This window comes from Ictidomys tridecemlineatus, chromosome 7 (assembly GCF_052094955.1).
Source record: "Ictidomys tridecemlineatus isolate mIctTri1 chromosome 7, mIctTri1.hap1, whole genome shotgun sequence".
NCBI lineage: Eukaryota > Metazoa > Chordata > Mammalia > Rodentia > Sciuridae > Ictidomys > Ictidomys tridecemlineatus.
This window is the reverse complement of record NC_135483.1, coordinates 19,140,233-19,156,747: the sequence shown is the minus strand read 5'-3', so window position 1 is coordinate 19,156,747 and position 16,515 is coordinate 19,140,233. Positions and strand designations below refer to the sequence as shown.

Here is a 16,515-nt window from a genome sequence, read left to right as displayed (position 1 = left end):
GGTCACTTATGCTTACACTGGGTCACTTAGAAATTTACTATTCATAGCTCTGGCAGCTGGAAAGCCCAAGATCAAGGTACCAGCAGATTTGGTGTCTGGTAAGGGCATATTGCTCATCATGGACACCCACCTGTGTTCTCACATGGTGGAAGGAGCAGATGATTCCATAGAGCTTACAAGGGCGCTAATTCTTCATGACCTAATTACCTCTGAAAGGCCCCTCTTCTTAATATTATTACACCAGGAATTAGTTATCAACTTATGAATTTGGGAGGGGGAACACAAAGATTCAGATCCTAGTAGCAGTTATGGCCTTATCTAGTATTTTGCGTTTTTTATTTTTGCAAAGAATGACCCTACACAAATATATTTGTTGAGAATGTATGAATTTTTTTTTTTTAGTTCTGTTCAACCTTAGGGATGCTGTTAGCATTTGTTCTCTCTAATTTGTGTTTTTCTGGGAAATTAGAAACTATGCTAAAATTGAATTTAAAATATGAATCAATGGACTCTGAATGAAGATCTAAGAAAATTTTATTTGAATAGAATGCATTAATGCTGCTTGGATTTTTTAAATATTTATTTTGACTGGTGCATATGTTTTCTCATTTCTTGATCTGTTTTTTTTTTTGGGGGGGGGCACGTACTGGTGGTTAAACTCAAGGGTGCTTAACTACTGAGCCACATCCCCAGCTCTTTTTTGTATTTTATTTTAGAGACAGGGTCTCACTAAGTTGCTTAGGGCTTGCCAAGTTGCTGAGGCCAGCTTTGAACTCATGATCCTCCTGCTTTAGCCTCCCAAGCTGCTGGTATTATAGGCTCGTGTCACCATGCCCAGCCCTTATTTCTTGATTCTCAAACCCAACATTGCTGCATAAGTATATCTTTTACTTAAATGTAGTACTATTTCACCTGACCTTGGAAAATATGATCTTTGAGAGTGAATATTTCTACCAGTTTTGCTTTAATTTCTATGAATTTAAGTTTTTATGTTTAGATAATGCACAATTGGGTTTTTAGGAAATCCCTCTAAACATTCTGGAATGAACTAAAATCTACTTTGAAGATGACATGAAAGCTTTTATTTTAAAAGCAGTTAACACTTCTCCACTTCCCTTCCTCCTCCTCTTACCTTCCCTACCTAACTTCCCCTTCCGCTCACTCACTCTTCCTCCTTCACTTTCTCTCCTCCCTCTCTATCTTTTCTGTAATGTCTCCCTGCCAACTTTTTGGAGATGGGAAAAGAAAAGTAAGCCAGGACACATCAACGGATGATGATAATGATGGTGGCAATTGTGCTGATGATAATGGCAGCTACCACTTGGGTGTTTACTGATCCAGGAGCTGAGTGTCCTGGAGAGGATCTCATGCCGTCTTCACAGAACCAAAAGCTGGAAAAGCATGACTTGTCAGATGATGGACAGATGCCATCTCAGTCTGCATTCACTGTAAAAGGATTTGGGAAGTATACATACGTGATGGAGAATTAGTGCTGCCGTTTGAATTTCATAAATGCAAAGGCCGCAGTTTTTAGACCCTTGAGAGTGTGGTTCCCAACAGCAATGACTCAGTTGTGCAGCCCAGAGAGCAGGTCAAATCCCTCATTGCTCATGGATGACTCTTCATCCTTCCCAAATTAGGCAAAGTTAAGCTTTTAGCTGGACTCATAAAATTATTCTCAAAAAATAGTTGCAAAACAGTGAGATCATGATAATTTGTTACCCTTTCTTCAGATTCTTCTCTTACATCTTTAAATCACCACCAACAAAACCAGTTCCAGAACTAATATTTTAAAACCTAATATTATAATGAAAATAAATGTTACCTAAAGTCTTCGTAAAATAAAATAATCAATGATGAAATTCTTTAAAATGGTCTATTCAGTATCAAATAAAATGTTTTAGTAAATAAATTAGATCCTTTTAAATAGACCATCTATATAAAAGACTATGTATCTATCACTTTTTCCCCATTTAGTCTCTCAGTGTACCTAAAGAAATAAGATTTTAACAGCTTTTGTGTATGTTTGATATGTTTTCCTTCCTATTTGTCACAGATTTGAGACTTAGAAATCTGTGGTCAAGGACTAAGGGAATTCCATTTGATAGTTTTTTAACTACTGAAGTCAGTTAACTCTTTGGACCTCAGGTTTCTCTTTGGAAACCCATTCTTCTACACGGGAAGGACCTCTAAACAAAATAATGTGTCAAGTTCTTGACAGTATGTGCTCAGTACATCTCAGCTGTGATGATGCAAAGCAGTAGAAAGCAATATCTAAGTATAATTTTGGAAAATGTGTCTGAAACTCATATTTTGAATATGGATTTGTGTTCTCTCTGAGTTTAAACAATAAAACCATCCTGGAGAAAGAGAATAGGATTTCGAGTTGGAAACACCTGGGCTTCAGTCCTTGGCCCCAGCTGGTTTCCTCTGGGGCCAGATCCTTACCCTTCCCATCTTCACATTGGGGGTGACAGTGACCTACAGGCTGTGGTCAGGGTTAAGTGCCTCTGTGTGTATAGAACATGCAGATCATGCCAGGCCGGGGCAAACACTAGATGCTAAGGACAAGCTGTAAGATATTGGTCCCTGGGTCAGGGGAAGATAATGCAGAGCTTCAGTGAACTATTGCTATGTGACAGAAACTCAGCTTAAAATGGAGGACCATGGTCAGACAGTGCGGGAAAGCTCGTCTCCACCCTGTGGGTCAGCTGAGGTGACTCTTGAGTCCCTCGGGACTTGGGGGCTGGAACTGCCAAGATGACGTCTCCCCAGTCTCGTATCTCAACTGGGGTGACCTGGAAGGTAGGCGTGACTGGCCCTCCAGCAGAGTGGCTCAGGGTTCTAGTTCCATAAAATAGACGCTCTGCTCTCCAGGTGGGAACAGTTTTGGACCTACAGTTAATTCCTTCTGTGGTCTCTGGACCAGATCTTCATTTATATAAGACTTTTCTTTTCTTATCTCTTTTTTTTTTTTTAAAAAAAAGCTTTTTGGAGTTTTATCTTCATTTTCACTTATTTTATTCATTAGAGAATACAATTAAACATACAGTGGCAAAGAAATTAATCGAGGCCCTGCCCACAAGGGCTCAACAGGAGACAGACATTAAATAAACAAAGAAATAAAAAGCTTTCAAATGTCACTGTGCCAGGGAGGAAACTACAAGGGCAGTGTTAGAGAAATGTGGAAAGAGAAACCTAAACCCTCTGAGGAGGTGATCTTTAGGGACATCCTGCCAGATGAGGAAGACCTAATTTTGAAAAGAGCTGAGTAATAGGGTCACAGACAAAATGAGTTGCTTGTGCAAAGGCCCTGAGGTGGAAACGTTGAGTCTATCCCTGAAACCATGGTGGCTGGAGCTTAATGACCAGTGGTTCATTAGGACTATAGCAGAGAGGACTTGTGCTCCAGATCATGCAAGGACATCCAAACCCAAACCCAGGGTGCTTGGCTTTGGTTTTGGAGGCAATGGAGAGCCACTGAAGGTTCCAGTGGATAAAGGTTGTTTTGATTGCCATGAACAAACTCAAAGGATGAGTGGTTTTCCTTTTAACGTTGGGTGGCATTAAGATTAGTCATTGACAACATTGAAACTAGAGAACTTATTGATATCGATCAATAATGTCCCCTGAAACCATTCTAAGTGGAACCTAATTTGGCAGTCTACTCTCAGATAAATATGACCATTGTTTCAATGGTCTAGACTATTGTTTCAATGGTCTAGACTGTTGTCAGAGCTAAGGTACCTTATTTTAAGTTATTGCAAATCTTCGTGAGGATTAATTGAGAAGGCGTGTGAAGGCGGGGGGTTTGCACCACCTGTAGGTTCCCAGCATGTTCCTGTCCTGTGCCCCTTGGCAGCTCAACCCCTAGCCTCTCAATGATGAAGATGGGTCTGCTCCTCTTTCTCTCTCCTCAAGGGTGACTCTGATTAGGACTCTGCCTGATAGATCCTCCTCCTCTCCTCTTTGTTTTCTTTTCTCAAGGTCAATTCTTGGTTGTGTTCTAACCCTTCCCTCTTCTTATATTCTTTGTTCTTATCCTCAGGATTTCATCCCTTAGGTACCCCCAAAAGGTTCATATATATTTTCCCAAATAAGTCTTTCTGTGAAAGATAAAGGGGTATTTCAAATGTTTACTAGTTTTGACTGTTTTCTTTAGTATTAATACCCTTCCTCTGCATGGTTGGGTACCTGTGTCTGTGCATCACTCTGCCCTGGAACCAGCAGAGCCCAGGAAGTAAGACCAAAAGCCAGCTGCTTCTACTAGATCTGTCTGGAAACATTAAATGTATTTATATCAGCCTCTGAGGTTGTGCACACTTAATGTCCTTCAGGAATGGAAACAATATTGGTTTTAAAGTTGTCCTGAGAATTAAACCAGCAGGAAATCTCTTGAAGGGTGTAAAATTAGAATAGTGTATATATAAACTGACTGGTCTTATAATTCAGGAGGCTTTTTGAAGTATTTTATAGCCCTGCTGTCTGCCAAGTTAATACAGACCATAATAAAATGATTGCTGTATTTAGAGAACGTCGGATACAGCTACTGTGACGATTCTCTCTTGCAGGTGGAGGTCGATCCGATCACTACGTTTCCTCTGAAAGGTTTGACGCCCCTCACCGAGTATTCCATTGCCATTTTCTCCATCTATGAAGAAGGGCAGTCTTTGCCTCTGGTTGGAGTTTTCACCACAGGTAAGCCTCGTTAGGTTTGGGAAGTTTTGCAAAAGTAATCATATAGAAACCAAAACCTAAAACAGCTTCTTCAGTTGTGATTTTAAAGATATTGCATTTTCACTTTTAAAATATTAACAAACCATTACATAGCTAGCATATGTACTAATTGTTTTGTACCAGAGTGAAGAAAAGAGAGAAGTTTGTCTACCTTTAAAAGGTCTAAGTTTTAAAAAGCCTGTGCATTCTTCTTATTCTAACCTCACACCTTCTTCTTTTATTCCTTGATGTAAACATTTTGCTTCCCTTTTCCATCCACGTGGGTTCATTAAGTTGCATTTCCAAATACTGATATCCAATCATTTTTGGCCAACAAAAAAGTGACAATTTCTTATTACTTAACCTAACGCATCATTATACCTATTTCTGTTTTCATGGAGCCTAAAAAAATATTAACACAAGAAAGAATGTCTTAAATACTAAACTTAAGTAGAGTGTATGCATACATGATTTTCCTATTCTATATTTACTCTGTCGTTGCCCAAGAAATTATAAAACATTTTGCCTCTTGGTGCAACAATTGTGTTGTTTGCCTTCTGAATTTGTCAATTGGCCTCAGACACAAATTTAGTTCTGTATTGAAGAGATGACAGGTAATTTAGAAAGAAATGAGAGTACTGATTGAGAAATGTTTACACAAAGATACAATAATTTCACAAAATCTTGGAAGGTCTGATAAATAACATTTCACTCCTGATGACATCCATGTGAGAATATTAGAAAGATGAAGATTCTTCCCCAGAATGTAGGACCAGTGAATAATTTAATTACTAAAGCAAAAAAAACCTAAAAGGAAACATTTCTCCAGTCTCTGGGGTTACCATTTTGTTTATTTACTCAAAATACTGGGAAGATAATATCTTTATAAAATTATGAATGTAGCATTTTTATTTTTTTCATACTTAAAAGAGGCAAGTAAATAGTCTAAGAGTTCTGGAATTACTGGGACAAAATTTGAAAGTCTGCTATTTCCATGGTTTTCCTAATTTATGCTGTTGGTAGATGCTGGAAGTTGAAATGTAATGCCACACTAGACTGACGGGCACTGCCTTTCCTCCTATGGTTTTCCAAAAGCAAAAGATTCCTTATGGAGTCTTTTCTTCCCACAGCCCCTGGGAGCTGTTTGGGTTTTGGCTCTCTTGCCCTTTCATTTCCCTAACAAAATCTTCCTGTGCTTCCAGAGGAAGTCCCAGCCCAGCAGTACTTGGAAATCGACGAGGTGAAGACAGACGGCTTTCGAGTGACCTGGCATCCCCTGTCTGCCGAGGAAGGGCAACACAAGTTGATGTGGATTCCAGTCTACGGTGGGAAGACCGAAGAGGTAAGTCGTCTGAAAGAGATGAAAATGGATCCGGAGCATGTTCTGTGCTGCACAGGAGTTGGTCTTCATTTTAAAAAAGATTGAGAATCCCAGAGGTCATTGATATTGTGCAAGCCATGGAGTGTCACAAAGGTCAAACCATATTATTTTTCTAAGACTAAAATGCATTGTCTCCAGGGCTTCAGTCATGTATCTAATATATTTCTAGATTCTTTTACTTTCCTACAGAACGTGTAATAAAAACTTCAAAGTACCACCTTTAGAATATTAATAATATTGATAATTAAAATTGATTTCAGCAGCCTTGACGTTCATTATGCTTCATTATTTCTTGATTGCACTCAGAATGACATTTCTTTTCCTTTTTTTTTTTTTTTTAAAAAAAGAGCCTTTTCTCCCCTTTTTAATTCAACTAAACCCGAATACTAAGCACTATATACTTTTTAGGTTGACCTAAAGGAAGAGCAGGATTCATATGTTATTGAGGGTCTGGAACCTGGCACTGAATATGAAGTCTCGCTGTTGGCCGTACTTGATGATGGAAGTGAGAGTGAGGTGGTGACCGCTGTAGGGACCACACGTAAGTCTTGTTCTGGGGCAAGTGCGACTTCAGTAGCACCCACCATCCACATGGACACTCCCTTCACCACACCAGGCTCCCTCTCTGTCTGCCTTGTCCCTGGCTGTGGAGTCTTCAATCATTCTCTGTCCTTCAGCGTTCGCCACGTATCTCTACCTTCCATGAAACGGACATGTGAAAAATCTTAACATTCAAAATTCTTACCACTGCGAGGAAGTGATCATATCTGTCTTATTCATTATTGTATGCTCCACACTTAGCACAATTGTTGGTTTGTTTTCACTGGATGATAAATATTCATTGGATTGATGGATGCACGAATGGATGAGTGGGTGGAAGAAATGATGGAATAATTTTTGAATGAATAAATTGGCAAATAAATAAACCTATGGCTAACAGGTCCAAGAGTTTCTGGAATTTTCCAAGTTGATCATGGTTCCAAGAATTTGGTACAAAAAAATTTACTCATTGATTGATTTATTCCTTCATTTTTTTTAAAATGTGAGCTGTTAACTGCGTATTAAACTGTCTTAGATTGGGTTTCCTGGAATCAGATTTTGAGACAGAAAATTGCATCCAGGAGGTTTATTGAAGAGTGCAGTTAGGAGACACTTATGTAAGGAACTGAAAACTGTGAGATAGAGAATAGGGAGAAGCTGAAACTGAGCCTTCAGCTCATGCTGTTAAAAGCTCTAGGGCTAGAATCACCCTTCTGAATTGCCCCAAATTGTGGCAAAGGAGCTGGGCCTTTACATCCCCACATCACCAATTATTGGAGTTGCACTGTTCCTTGGCGGGGCAATTCCTAGAGCTATTGAGACTTGGCAGCCAGTATTCCAGCACCTGGAGAATAGATGTGTTCATCAGCACATGAATGCAAAGCACCTCTGCTGCTCCATTCCATGTACACCCAGGAAGTTGTACTGGAAAGAGACCATGCACTTCTTGCCAGAGCACATTGCCCTCCTTGGTGGTCTTGCTTGGCAGCCCTTTCACAACTTGGTCTAGCAACTCTGTTTAATTTCCTTTAATTATCAGGGTTATGCCGCTATTTCAAAATAATTGGGAGGTTTCATAATTTTATGGATGTAATTCAGATGTTTATATGAAGTCTGGTATCTGTGATGTGAAACCAGCCTCTTTGGGCTTTGGTTTCCTTATTCATGGAACAGATATGCCTGCCTTACTTGTGACTCACTTTTCTTGTCTTCCAACCGTAGTCAAGTTTGTTGTAGGAAGAAAGTAAGATAATGGAGGTGAAATTTTCTTTAAAAGTTATTAAGTGATTTATGCAAATGTATAGAGGTATTATCATTATAAAATTTTAAAATAATGAATTTTTTTTTTTTAGTTGATAGTTTTTGGACAGAACCAGCCACAACCATAGTACCTACCAGCCCTGTAACTTCAGGTAAGAACACACAGGAGCCCATTTTTCCAATACAGAAGTCATATTTTATTTAACATTATAATTAGCAAAGAGATGCTGCCCTCTTCCATGTCTACCAAACCGGTTCACATTTCCTGCCACTCAAATTCTCAAAATCTTCTTTACCATGGTACTCCAGCCTTCTATTACTCCAGCCTCCCTGTTAAATCTCTCTGTCTTAGATTCCCATTCACCTTCCAGAGCATGTTAACATAGTAACATCACTGGGGGTCTTTGCCCCCCTTTTTATCTCAGAGATATCTCCTACTGCTCTGTTGAGAATTATTATGTCATGGTTTTTGTGCATTTTTGTGGGTCAATAAGATTTGGCTAGTCCATCAGCTATTTCCTCTCCTCTCCACTGCAATACACCTCCCAACTAGCTACCAGAGGTAACTAAGTAACATATACACTCACTTCAGTGATTTACAGTTACCCATTCATTCATTCATTTCCTATTCAACTAATCTTTACTGAGCCTTCCTTTGTGCCCTAACGTCTCTGTCTCTTTATTGTAACATCCAAGATCTTTCCTGATAGTTCCTGCTTCCCTTCCTGTCCTCAGCTGTATTTCCCACTCTTTCTCCATTTCTTCCTGTCATTTTGGAACTCTTTGTCTTGAATTGAGGAGTTCCCTCCCATTCCCACTGCCAGGTAAATGTCCATCTTTTATCTCTTCTGCGACATTCTTCCTACTCTTGTCAAGGTTATGTCCTGTATATCTCAAAAGACCTAACGAAGTCAAACACACTGGAGGAATGCAATGAATGTTTTCAGAACGAGTGAATAAATGCATGAAGAGGAAGATGCGGTGGAGATGAGCAGGGGAAAAGGCAGTCAGGGCAGAAGGGAGAAAGGGGAAAAAAATTGAACAAATGAAGGAGCGGGCACCTCCAGAGATGAGGACACAGGTTAAGGAGTTTGGACAAGTGTCAGAGAGAAAAGATAAAATCTGTGGGCTGAATGGATAAAGGCACTCTGGATGTTCTTGAATGAAAAGTGTCAAAACCAAAATGGGGGACTAGTAGGTGGGATGCGTGTTGGATGCTGATTACACACGAAGGGTGATGAGATCTGATGCAGCAGGACCACTTCTTCAACACAGCGGTAGTGTGACCTGCTTATGTCCATGCTCCCCTTTAGGTTCAAAGGTTGATTTTTTAGTCCAGGATATTTTCCCAGGGTGTCCTGAATAGTGTGTATGCAAGGCTGATAATCTAGAGAAGTCCTCATTTTGTAAACATCTCTTAAACTCATGCTCTCCTAAACCTGTAGCTACCTTGACTTCCCATTAACCACTAGAGTGCAGCTGTTCTTGCTTCATGTGGCTCTGCACCATAGATCTATCTTCAATGATGCTCCTTGCCACTCCACAAGTAATCTCCATGGCTCATCTTGGAATATGAAGGGGTTGGAAGTTCTTTAATCCTCAATTGTGTTTATTTCAGCTTTCCAGACAGGAATCAGAAACCTGGTTGTAGATGATGAAACCACTTCTAGTCTGCGGGTAACATGGGACATTTCTGACAGCAATGTGGAGCAGTTTAGGGTGACCTACCTGACAGCACAAGGGGACCCTGCGGAAGAAGTGGTAGGAACGGTCTGTATAAATACAGCTAAATAGAAACTCCACAGACTTTCCTAACAGAACTAATGAAACAGTCTCCAGAGACTAATGAAAGCTTTGCTGCTCATTGCTTGGTGACTCTTCCATCTCCAGAAGCTAATGTTCTTGATAAACTCAAACTTCACTGCTGATTTCTTGATTAGCTTTCTATCTCCAATTTTTTTCCACATATGTGCTTCAAGCTATAAAACCTCTAAATCTTGTTTCTAACATTGCTTCTGCTGCCTTGATGACTTGGAATACCAAAATTGGGTCATAAAAGGTCTATCACATACTTACATCTGTAGATATAGGTGGATACAGTTTCAGATCGGTATTTAACATTTTTTTGCACTTGGCAATCAGATAAAAAGCTTTTCAAGCAAAACACACATGGAAGGTTTTTTTTAATGTAGTCGAAATGTTTCTAACAAAATGCCATCCATTAACAAATAGTTATGTTTTTTTAAAAAAATTTTACTGATATCAATTCATTTCAAGAAGATTTATAGTAATTTCTTATATATCTTAATCATGGGTGTCTCTCCTCAGGGATTTAGATTTTTATATGTTGTGTTTTCTTTAAGTTGATCTATCTTTATTTCTTTTTTCTATATGGCAAACCTGTCAACCTCTTAATCATGGCCTCTACATGTTCTCTTAATTTATACCATATTTAACTTGAAATTGTTTTGTAGATGTGGTTCTAGGAACCAGATAACTCCAGTGTTTAGCCAGAAGAAATTTGTCTCTTTCATCATGCAATATGATTTAGTGAGCCTCATTAATTGAAATTTTGGTCTTGTGCTGCATTAGTTTTGACACTCTAAGAAAGAAATTTTTAAAATTCATCACTGCTCAAGAATAGCATTATTCTTTCTTTCCCTTCCTTCCTTAAAAAGTCTTGGGTGGAAAATCATTTTTATTTATGTGTATACATAAACTATTACTTGAGTTCAAATTTCTTTCAGGAGAGGACTGTATTTATAATGAAAAGAGGAAAGCTTATAGGGCCCAATGAAGGCCTCAACAAGAACCCTATCCCTGTGAACAGCCAGAAGATCCAGGAATTGGTCTGGGGATACTTATGGAAAGTTAATGATCTCAAACAAAATCCACTCTTACCATACATTTCACATGATTCATGACTGGCAAATTTTTTAAAAAATGTACTTAAGTATAGAAATTAATGTAATAATTTGCAGTGTTTTATTTTTCCTAACATTGTCTTCCTATCATGGCTCAATTCCTAAAAGTGAGATCCATAGAAACTTTCCAGACTATGGGTTTTTCAATTTTGTTTTTTTGTGAATTTTTCTTACTCTTTCCAAGAAACACATTAGCTTCTTGGTGAATTATTCCTGTTAATTAGGAAACAGTAACAATTTAATCTCACACATGCACTTATGTGTGATTAACAATCTAATCTACACAAGCCAAGGTGAAATAATAATAATATTTACTTTGGGTTGTATCTAGATAATTTTCCCTTTGCTAGTTTCTTTCCTTTAGCACTGTTTATTTTTGAAACACTTGGACACCTACAGGAAGGGGGAAAAAGATCAAAGTCTTAGTCTGCCCCAGTTAAACAAACCTTTAATAAAAATGAAAAATATTGATATATTTGGTGGTGATTATTTACTATGCAGAAGTATTTGTTTTTGTATTTTGCTTTTGCTGTATTTAAAAATGTACTGTAGTATTCATTAAATATCAAACTCTTTTGGTGCATTTTAATTAAACTAGATTTGTGCACAGAGCTTACAAGCACTTTCTTAATTTATATAGGGACTCACCTGAGGATAGATTGAGAACTTGTTTCCTCAAGTGTTAGTGCTATACAAATGGATTAGTGTTATCGTTAGAAATAGAAAGTGGGTGCAACTAAGTTTAGATTATGAAGCTAAGGTAAGACCATCGGATGTGGACCTATGCCAAAGAACATTGGTCTTACAATCACACAGACCAAATGATATCTTAAAATAAGGATGCATACAGAGAAAGACAGATGATAAAAACATATTATAAAAGCAAAAGGAAATGTGTCCAGAGAAGAGGTATGACTCCTAACATGTTTCCAAATTTTCCTTAACTGTAAACACTGATTGTATTTATATAAGGAAAGAATAAGAGAGCGTTGGAGAATAGTACAGGTATACAGCATTGCAAACCAAAGAAAACAGGGTAATTAAATTTATAAAGTTAAGGTATGTGAATTATTTATGTAGATTCTAGGTATAATAAAATCTACCAGACACTTTCAAGAAAAAAAAAATTAAACACTTAGAAATAAAACTGCCTGCCAATATTTCATAAAGATTAACTTTCAACTCTTTTTTGAAATTAGAAAAAGTGGCAACGACATTGTCTCCATTGTGTTAGAGCAGGGAGATCTCTTATTTATTTATTAAAAACCAGACTTTCTAGAGCCTGGGTTTCAAAAGCATTAACCATGGCACACCTATAATCCCAGTGTCTCTGGAGGCTGAGACAGAAGGATTGCATGTTCAAAGCCAGACTCAGCACAAAGCAAAGCACTTAGCAACTCAGTGAGACCCTGTCTCTAACTAGAAATGCAAAATAGGGCTGGGGGTGTGGCTCAGTGGTTGAGTGCCCCTGAGTTCAATCCCCAGTAGCCCCCCCCCCCGAAAAAAAGCATTAACCATGGCCTGAATTTTCAGTTGTAAGGAATTTTCTAGAGTAGGACTACTCAAAATGGGCCTTGGTCTCCTACATGATAAGTTCAGATTTAACATTAAGCTTTTAAAAATGTGGATAGCCATTTGACATTGCTGCAACCATCCAAGAACAAGATGATGATCCCTTTTCTAGCAAACTGGTATTATTGTATTTTATGCAGATATTGGTCTACAGTGGATTGGAGTTAAATCAAAATTCAACTATTAACTCTTAGTCTTTAATCACAGAGAGTTTGAGAACCACTGTCTAAAAACAGATGGGACTGTTATAAAATGAGACTCCAGTGAGATACAGAGGATCCTTTTTCTACTCCAGGCAACAATTTGCTGCTTGTGGCCCGGTCTGCTCTGAAGAAATTTGGGTCATAATGGAGCCAGATAAAGTTGCATTTCTGCAAAAATTAAAAACATGAAGTTTATTGGCAAAATTTTTATTCTATTTAACCATGAGCATCCTTTATAGATTAGTTTTATAAATACAACCACTGTCTGCTTTTGCCTATATATTTGTACACACAGCTTACAAGCACTTTCTTAATTTATATAGAAACCCAATTAAGGATAGATTGTTTCCTCAAGTGTTAGTGATATACAAATGGATTAGTAGTATTGTTAGAAATAGAAAGTGGGGTGCATCTAAGTTTAGATTATGAAGCTAAGGTAGGACCATCGGATGTGGACCTATGCCAAAGAACATTGGTCTTACAATCACACAGAGCACAATAACACTTGAGGAAACACACACACACACACACACACACACACACTCACACTTGTTTGTTTGTTTGTTTTACTCTGCTTTACCTAAACAAGCAGAGGCCAAGCAGGAAGAACTTTGCATACTCCAGAAATTTCCATTTCACTTTTCCAAATAAGTATCATGAATGTAAAAAGTTTAAAGCAATACATTTGTGTGAAGTAGGAGGCCAATGTTAAAGGAAGGTGTGGATTCTATTCTCACATTTATGTTCCCTTACTGAGCTGGGTGGGCCTCAGTTTCACCATATACAAATGTGTGAAATGACAAGGTGGTGATAAAGATTAAGTGAATAACTGTATTCAAATTCTTGAATAGCACCCAGCACATATACTTGCTAGATAAGTGAGAGCTATTGTTCTAATTCACAGCAACAACTTCCTGGCAAGCAAAATGAATTCTTCAAAATAACCACACCACTTTTCAATATACCACAGGCTGAACTTGATTGGTTGGAAGGTCATGTGCTTTTCAATATGAAAGATGACCTTTACTTAAGGAACATCCACATGGGTGGTTTGCTAGAAAGACAGCTTGGAATGAAAACCCTGGCTCTGTTTTCTGAAAGAGTTATATTTAAGAGAAATACCCCAAAGGAAGCTACACTGTCTGAGTAATATAAGTCAGGGCACCCACTGTCACAGTTCTTCCTTAAAAGTCTTTAATGCCAGGGTCGTCTGACTTGAGAATAAAGCAGAGCCCCTCTTTTTCATTGCTCCTTCCCAGGACCCTGTGTACACACATCAATGCAACTCTGTACCTTTCAATGCTCCTTCCTATGAGGAACAAAATCTTATTAATCTAATATAAAATCACCTAATTCAGACTTCCTTTTTCATATTAAAAAACATTGCTTTTTAGAGCTTTGCAATATCTTAGCAACAGCTGCTTCTGGGTTCAACTGGAGGCTTCCTAAGGCTTATTTCATGATTTATAGGTTTCTTCCTTCATCCAGGAGTAGACAGCACCGCCCTTGCCTGCTGGCATTTCACCCAGCCCTGGAATGGAAAAGTCTCTAGTTGTTCTGGTCTTGTGACTCCCTTCAACCCATTTGGGTTAGTTCTTACATCCTAGTGTTTTTTCCAGGCCTGATTTTGTTCCTTAAATGGTCCAGAGATGTGCCAGCATCTAACTCCTGGAGTACAGGCTGCAAGTTTTGTGCTTTCAGCATTGAGCATATGGGGCTTTTCTGGTCCACACTATGCTCTTAGGGATGTGAGGTTTGCACTGCTGCATACTATGGTTTGTGGAACTCATGCTCGAGCAGTTAACCCTGGTGCTGCATTTCTGGTTTTGGCATCTTCTTAGAGACAGAAGGGTCATGATTGCAGATTGAGGAAGACATCTCCTTTTGGAAATAAAAAAAAAATTTACAGCACTTTTTAGTGTTGCTGGTAAATATGTTTCAACTTGGAAAACTTGGCTCCCGTGCATGGCTCTGTTGCTCTTGGCTAGCATCCATTCTTTCTAATTGAAAGAATAAAAATGCTGGGGTCAGGTTATCTCTGAGGGAGGAAAGCAGGGGAGGCTGAGTTTGCAAGAGGATACTTAAGTTGAACCCAACTGATAAGCAGCAGTATGAGTTATAAAATGAACACTCCTAATCCATAAACACCTGCTAGGCAAACAGACCATTATTCTGTCTTGTGAGGACTTCACAAGTGCTGAGAAGATGTTGAGAGAAGAATACTCCTTAAAGTTTAAGAGCTTCAAACCTGAGCCTTCTGTATCAGTGGGTGTAGACTAAGGGTTACTGCAGAGGGGAATTTCAGAGCAATGCTCTTGCATGCATGCCCTTTCTTTTCTCACCATGCCCTGAGCATGTCCCCTACTCTGATGCTCTCTGAGCATGTCCTCTGCTCTGATGGTCTCTGAGTGTCTACAGTCTCTGATGATTTCTAAATGTCTCCATTAGTAGGTCAGTGGGAAGAAGGGGTCTTACTAGGACGATGGTCCCTACTTTTCTGTTCAGGTTATGGTGCCTGGGAGCCAGAACAATCTCCTTCTGAAGCCTCTCCTTCCAGATACCGAGTACAAAGTCACAGTGACTCCTATCTACACTGATGGAGAAGGTGTCAGCGTCTCTGCCCCTGGAAGAACCTGTAAGTGACGCTTTCTCCTTTTGAATATGAACTGACTCATAAACTGGAAATGTCTTTTTCCCAGTAATGTATCCTGAAAGATGCAGCATAGTGACATGAAAAGAGCAAAAGTGATTTGGAAACAGAAAATCTGTGTTTGAATCTTGTCTTCACACGCAAGCTGTCTGGCATTGGGCAAGTTGCTCAACAGCTCTGGGCTTAAGTTTTCTTTTCTGTGAAAACTAAGACTTGAAAAGCAAATAATCTCTGTCCTCCAGCATCTGATTCATCACAGGCCTGTGGATTCATCAAAATACTCTCATTCCCCACTAGAATCAGGATAAATCCACCATCCTCCCAATGGCTCTGCACAACTGTCCGACCTGGACCCTGCTGATCTCTTTGATCTCACCTCCTAAACTAGTCCTAGCTCTAGCCTGCTTTCTGCTGGGCATAGGACTCTATGACTGTTCCTCCTTAGGCTATAGCTAGTCAGTCCCCTCCTATGGAGCATCCTTTCCCAGATATTGGCATGTTTGCTTTTTCTTTTCACTGTGGTCTTAGTTCAGTACCAAATCTGCCCCAGCCTTTTTTGAACATCTCATGCAAACTAGTTTCCACTCTGTGACATTGGCCTGTTTTTGGTTTGCCTTTTGTTTTTGATCATGTGATGGCACGATTTACTGCCTTGTGTTCCCTTTTTTTGCTCATGGATTTCTTCACTGCCCATCTCCCATCTCTGCAGGGCAGGCGTCACGAGACCCTTGGAGCGCATCTGTGCCCTTCACCTCTGCATGCGAAGCTCCCACAGCAGAGTGTGGCACAGAGGAGACATCGTGAAATGTCTATTTAAGATGACTTGGCCATAAAAATCAAATGAGGAATGGGTGTGAAAACAATTGGTTAAAGTACTCCAAAGTCTCAGGGGTCTTCATCACTGTAATGGATATCTAATTTTGCATAAAGACTAATGTAGGGCATGATGGTTTCAAACAGTGACCATTTTATTATTGTGTGGATTAGGAAATTAGGCAGCTCCACATGGTATCAATTAACATCACCCAATGGTATTCACTTGGTGGCTGCTTTGGTCTAGAGGGTCCATGACAATTTACTAATCTAGCATCTTAGTAGGGACAGCTAGACTCAGTTCTCTCTCTCCTTTCTCTACTAGTGTCAGAGCCTCTCCATGTGGTTCTATCAACAAAGCGACTGGGGTCTATGAAAACAAGATATCCAAGAGGCAGGAAGGAGACTGCTGGGCTAGTTCAGGGCTCTGAATGAGTGTTACTTGTGCTGCAGTGT

General features: G+C 39.2%; 1 protein-coding gene across 7 annotated transcripts in view; it reads left to right on the top strand.

Moving 5' to 3' along the window:
• Positions 1-16,515, top strand: part of Col14a1 (collagen type XIV alpha 1 chain) — a 201,287-nt gene that overhangs the window by 82,167 nt on the left and 102,605 nt on the right. For 4 of the 7 annotated variants that reach the window (XM_013357058.4, XM_078016743.1, XM_013357075.4 and 1 more), the window contains exons 15-20: positions 4,572-4,698; positions 5,919-6,058; positions 6,506-6,638; positions 7,990-8,049; positions 9,516-9,667; positions 15,102-15,231. In XM_013357058.4, the coding sequence (XP_013212512.2) occupies positions 4,572-4,698; positions 5,919-6,058; positions 6,506-6,638; positions 7,990-8,049; positions 9,516-9,667; positions 15,102-15,231 (742 nt within the window). Of the gene's footprint in view, positions 1-4,571; positions 4,699-5,918; positions 6,059-6,505; positions 6,639-7,989; positions 8,050-9,515; positions 9,668-15,101; positions 15,232-16,515 lie in introns of those variants that run through there. The other 3 variants (XM_013357064.4, XM_078016744.1, XM_078016745.1) reach the window with 3 other exon arrangements.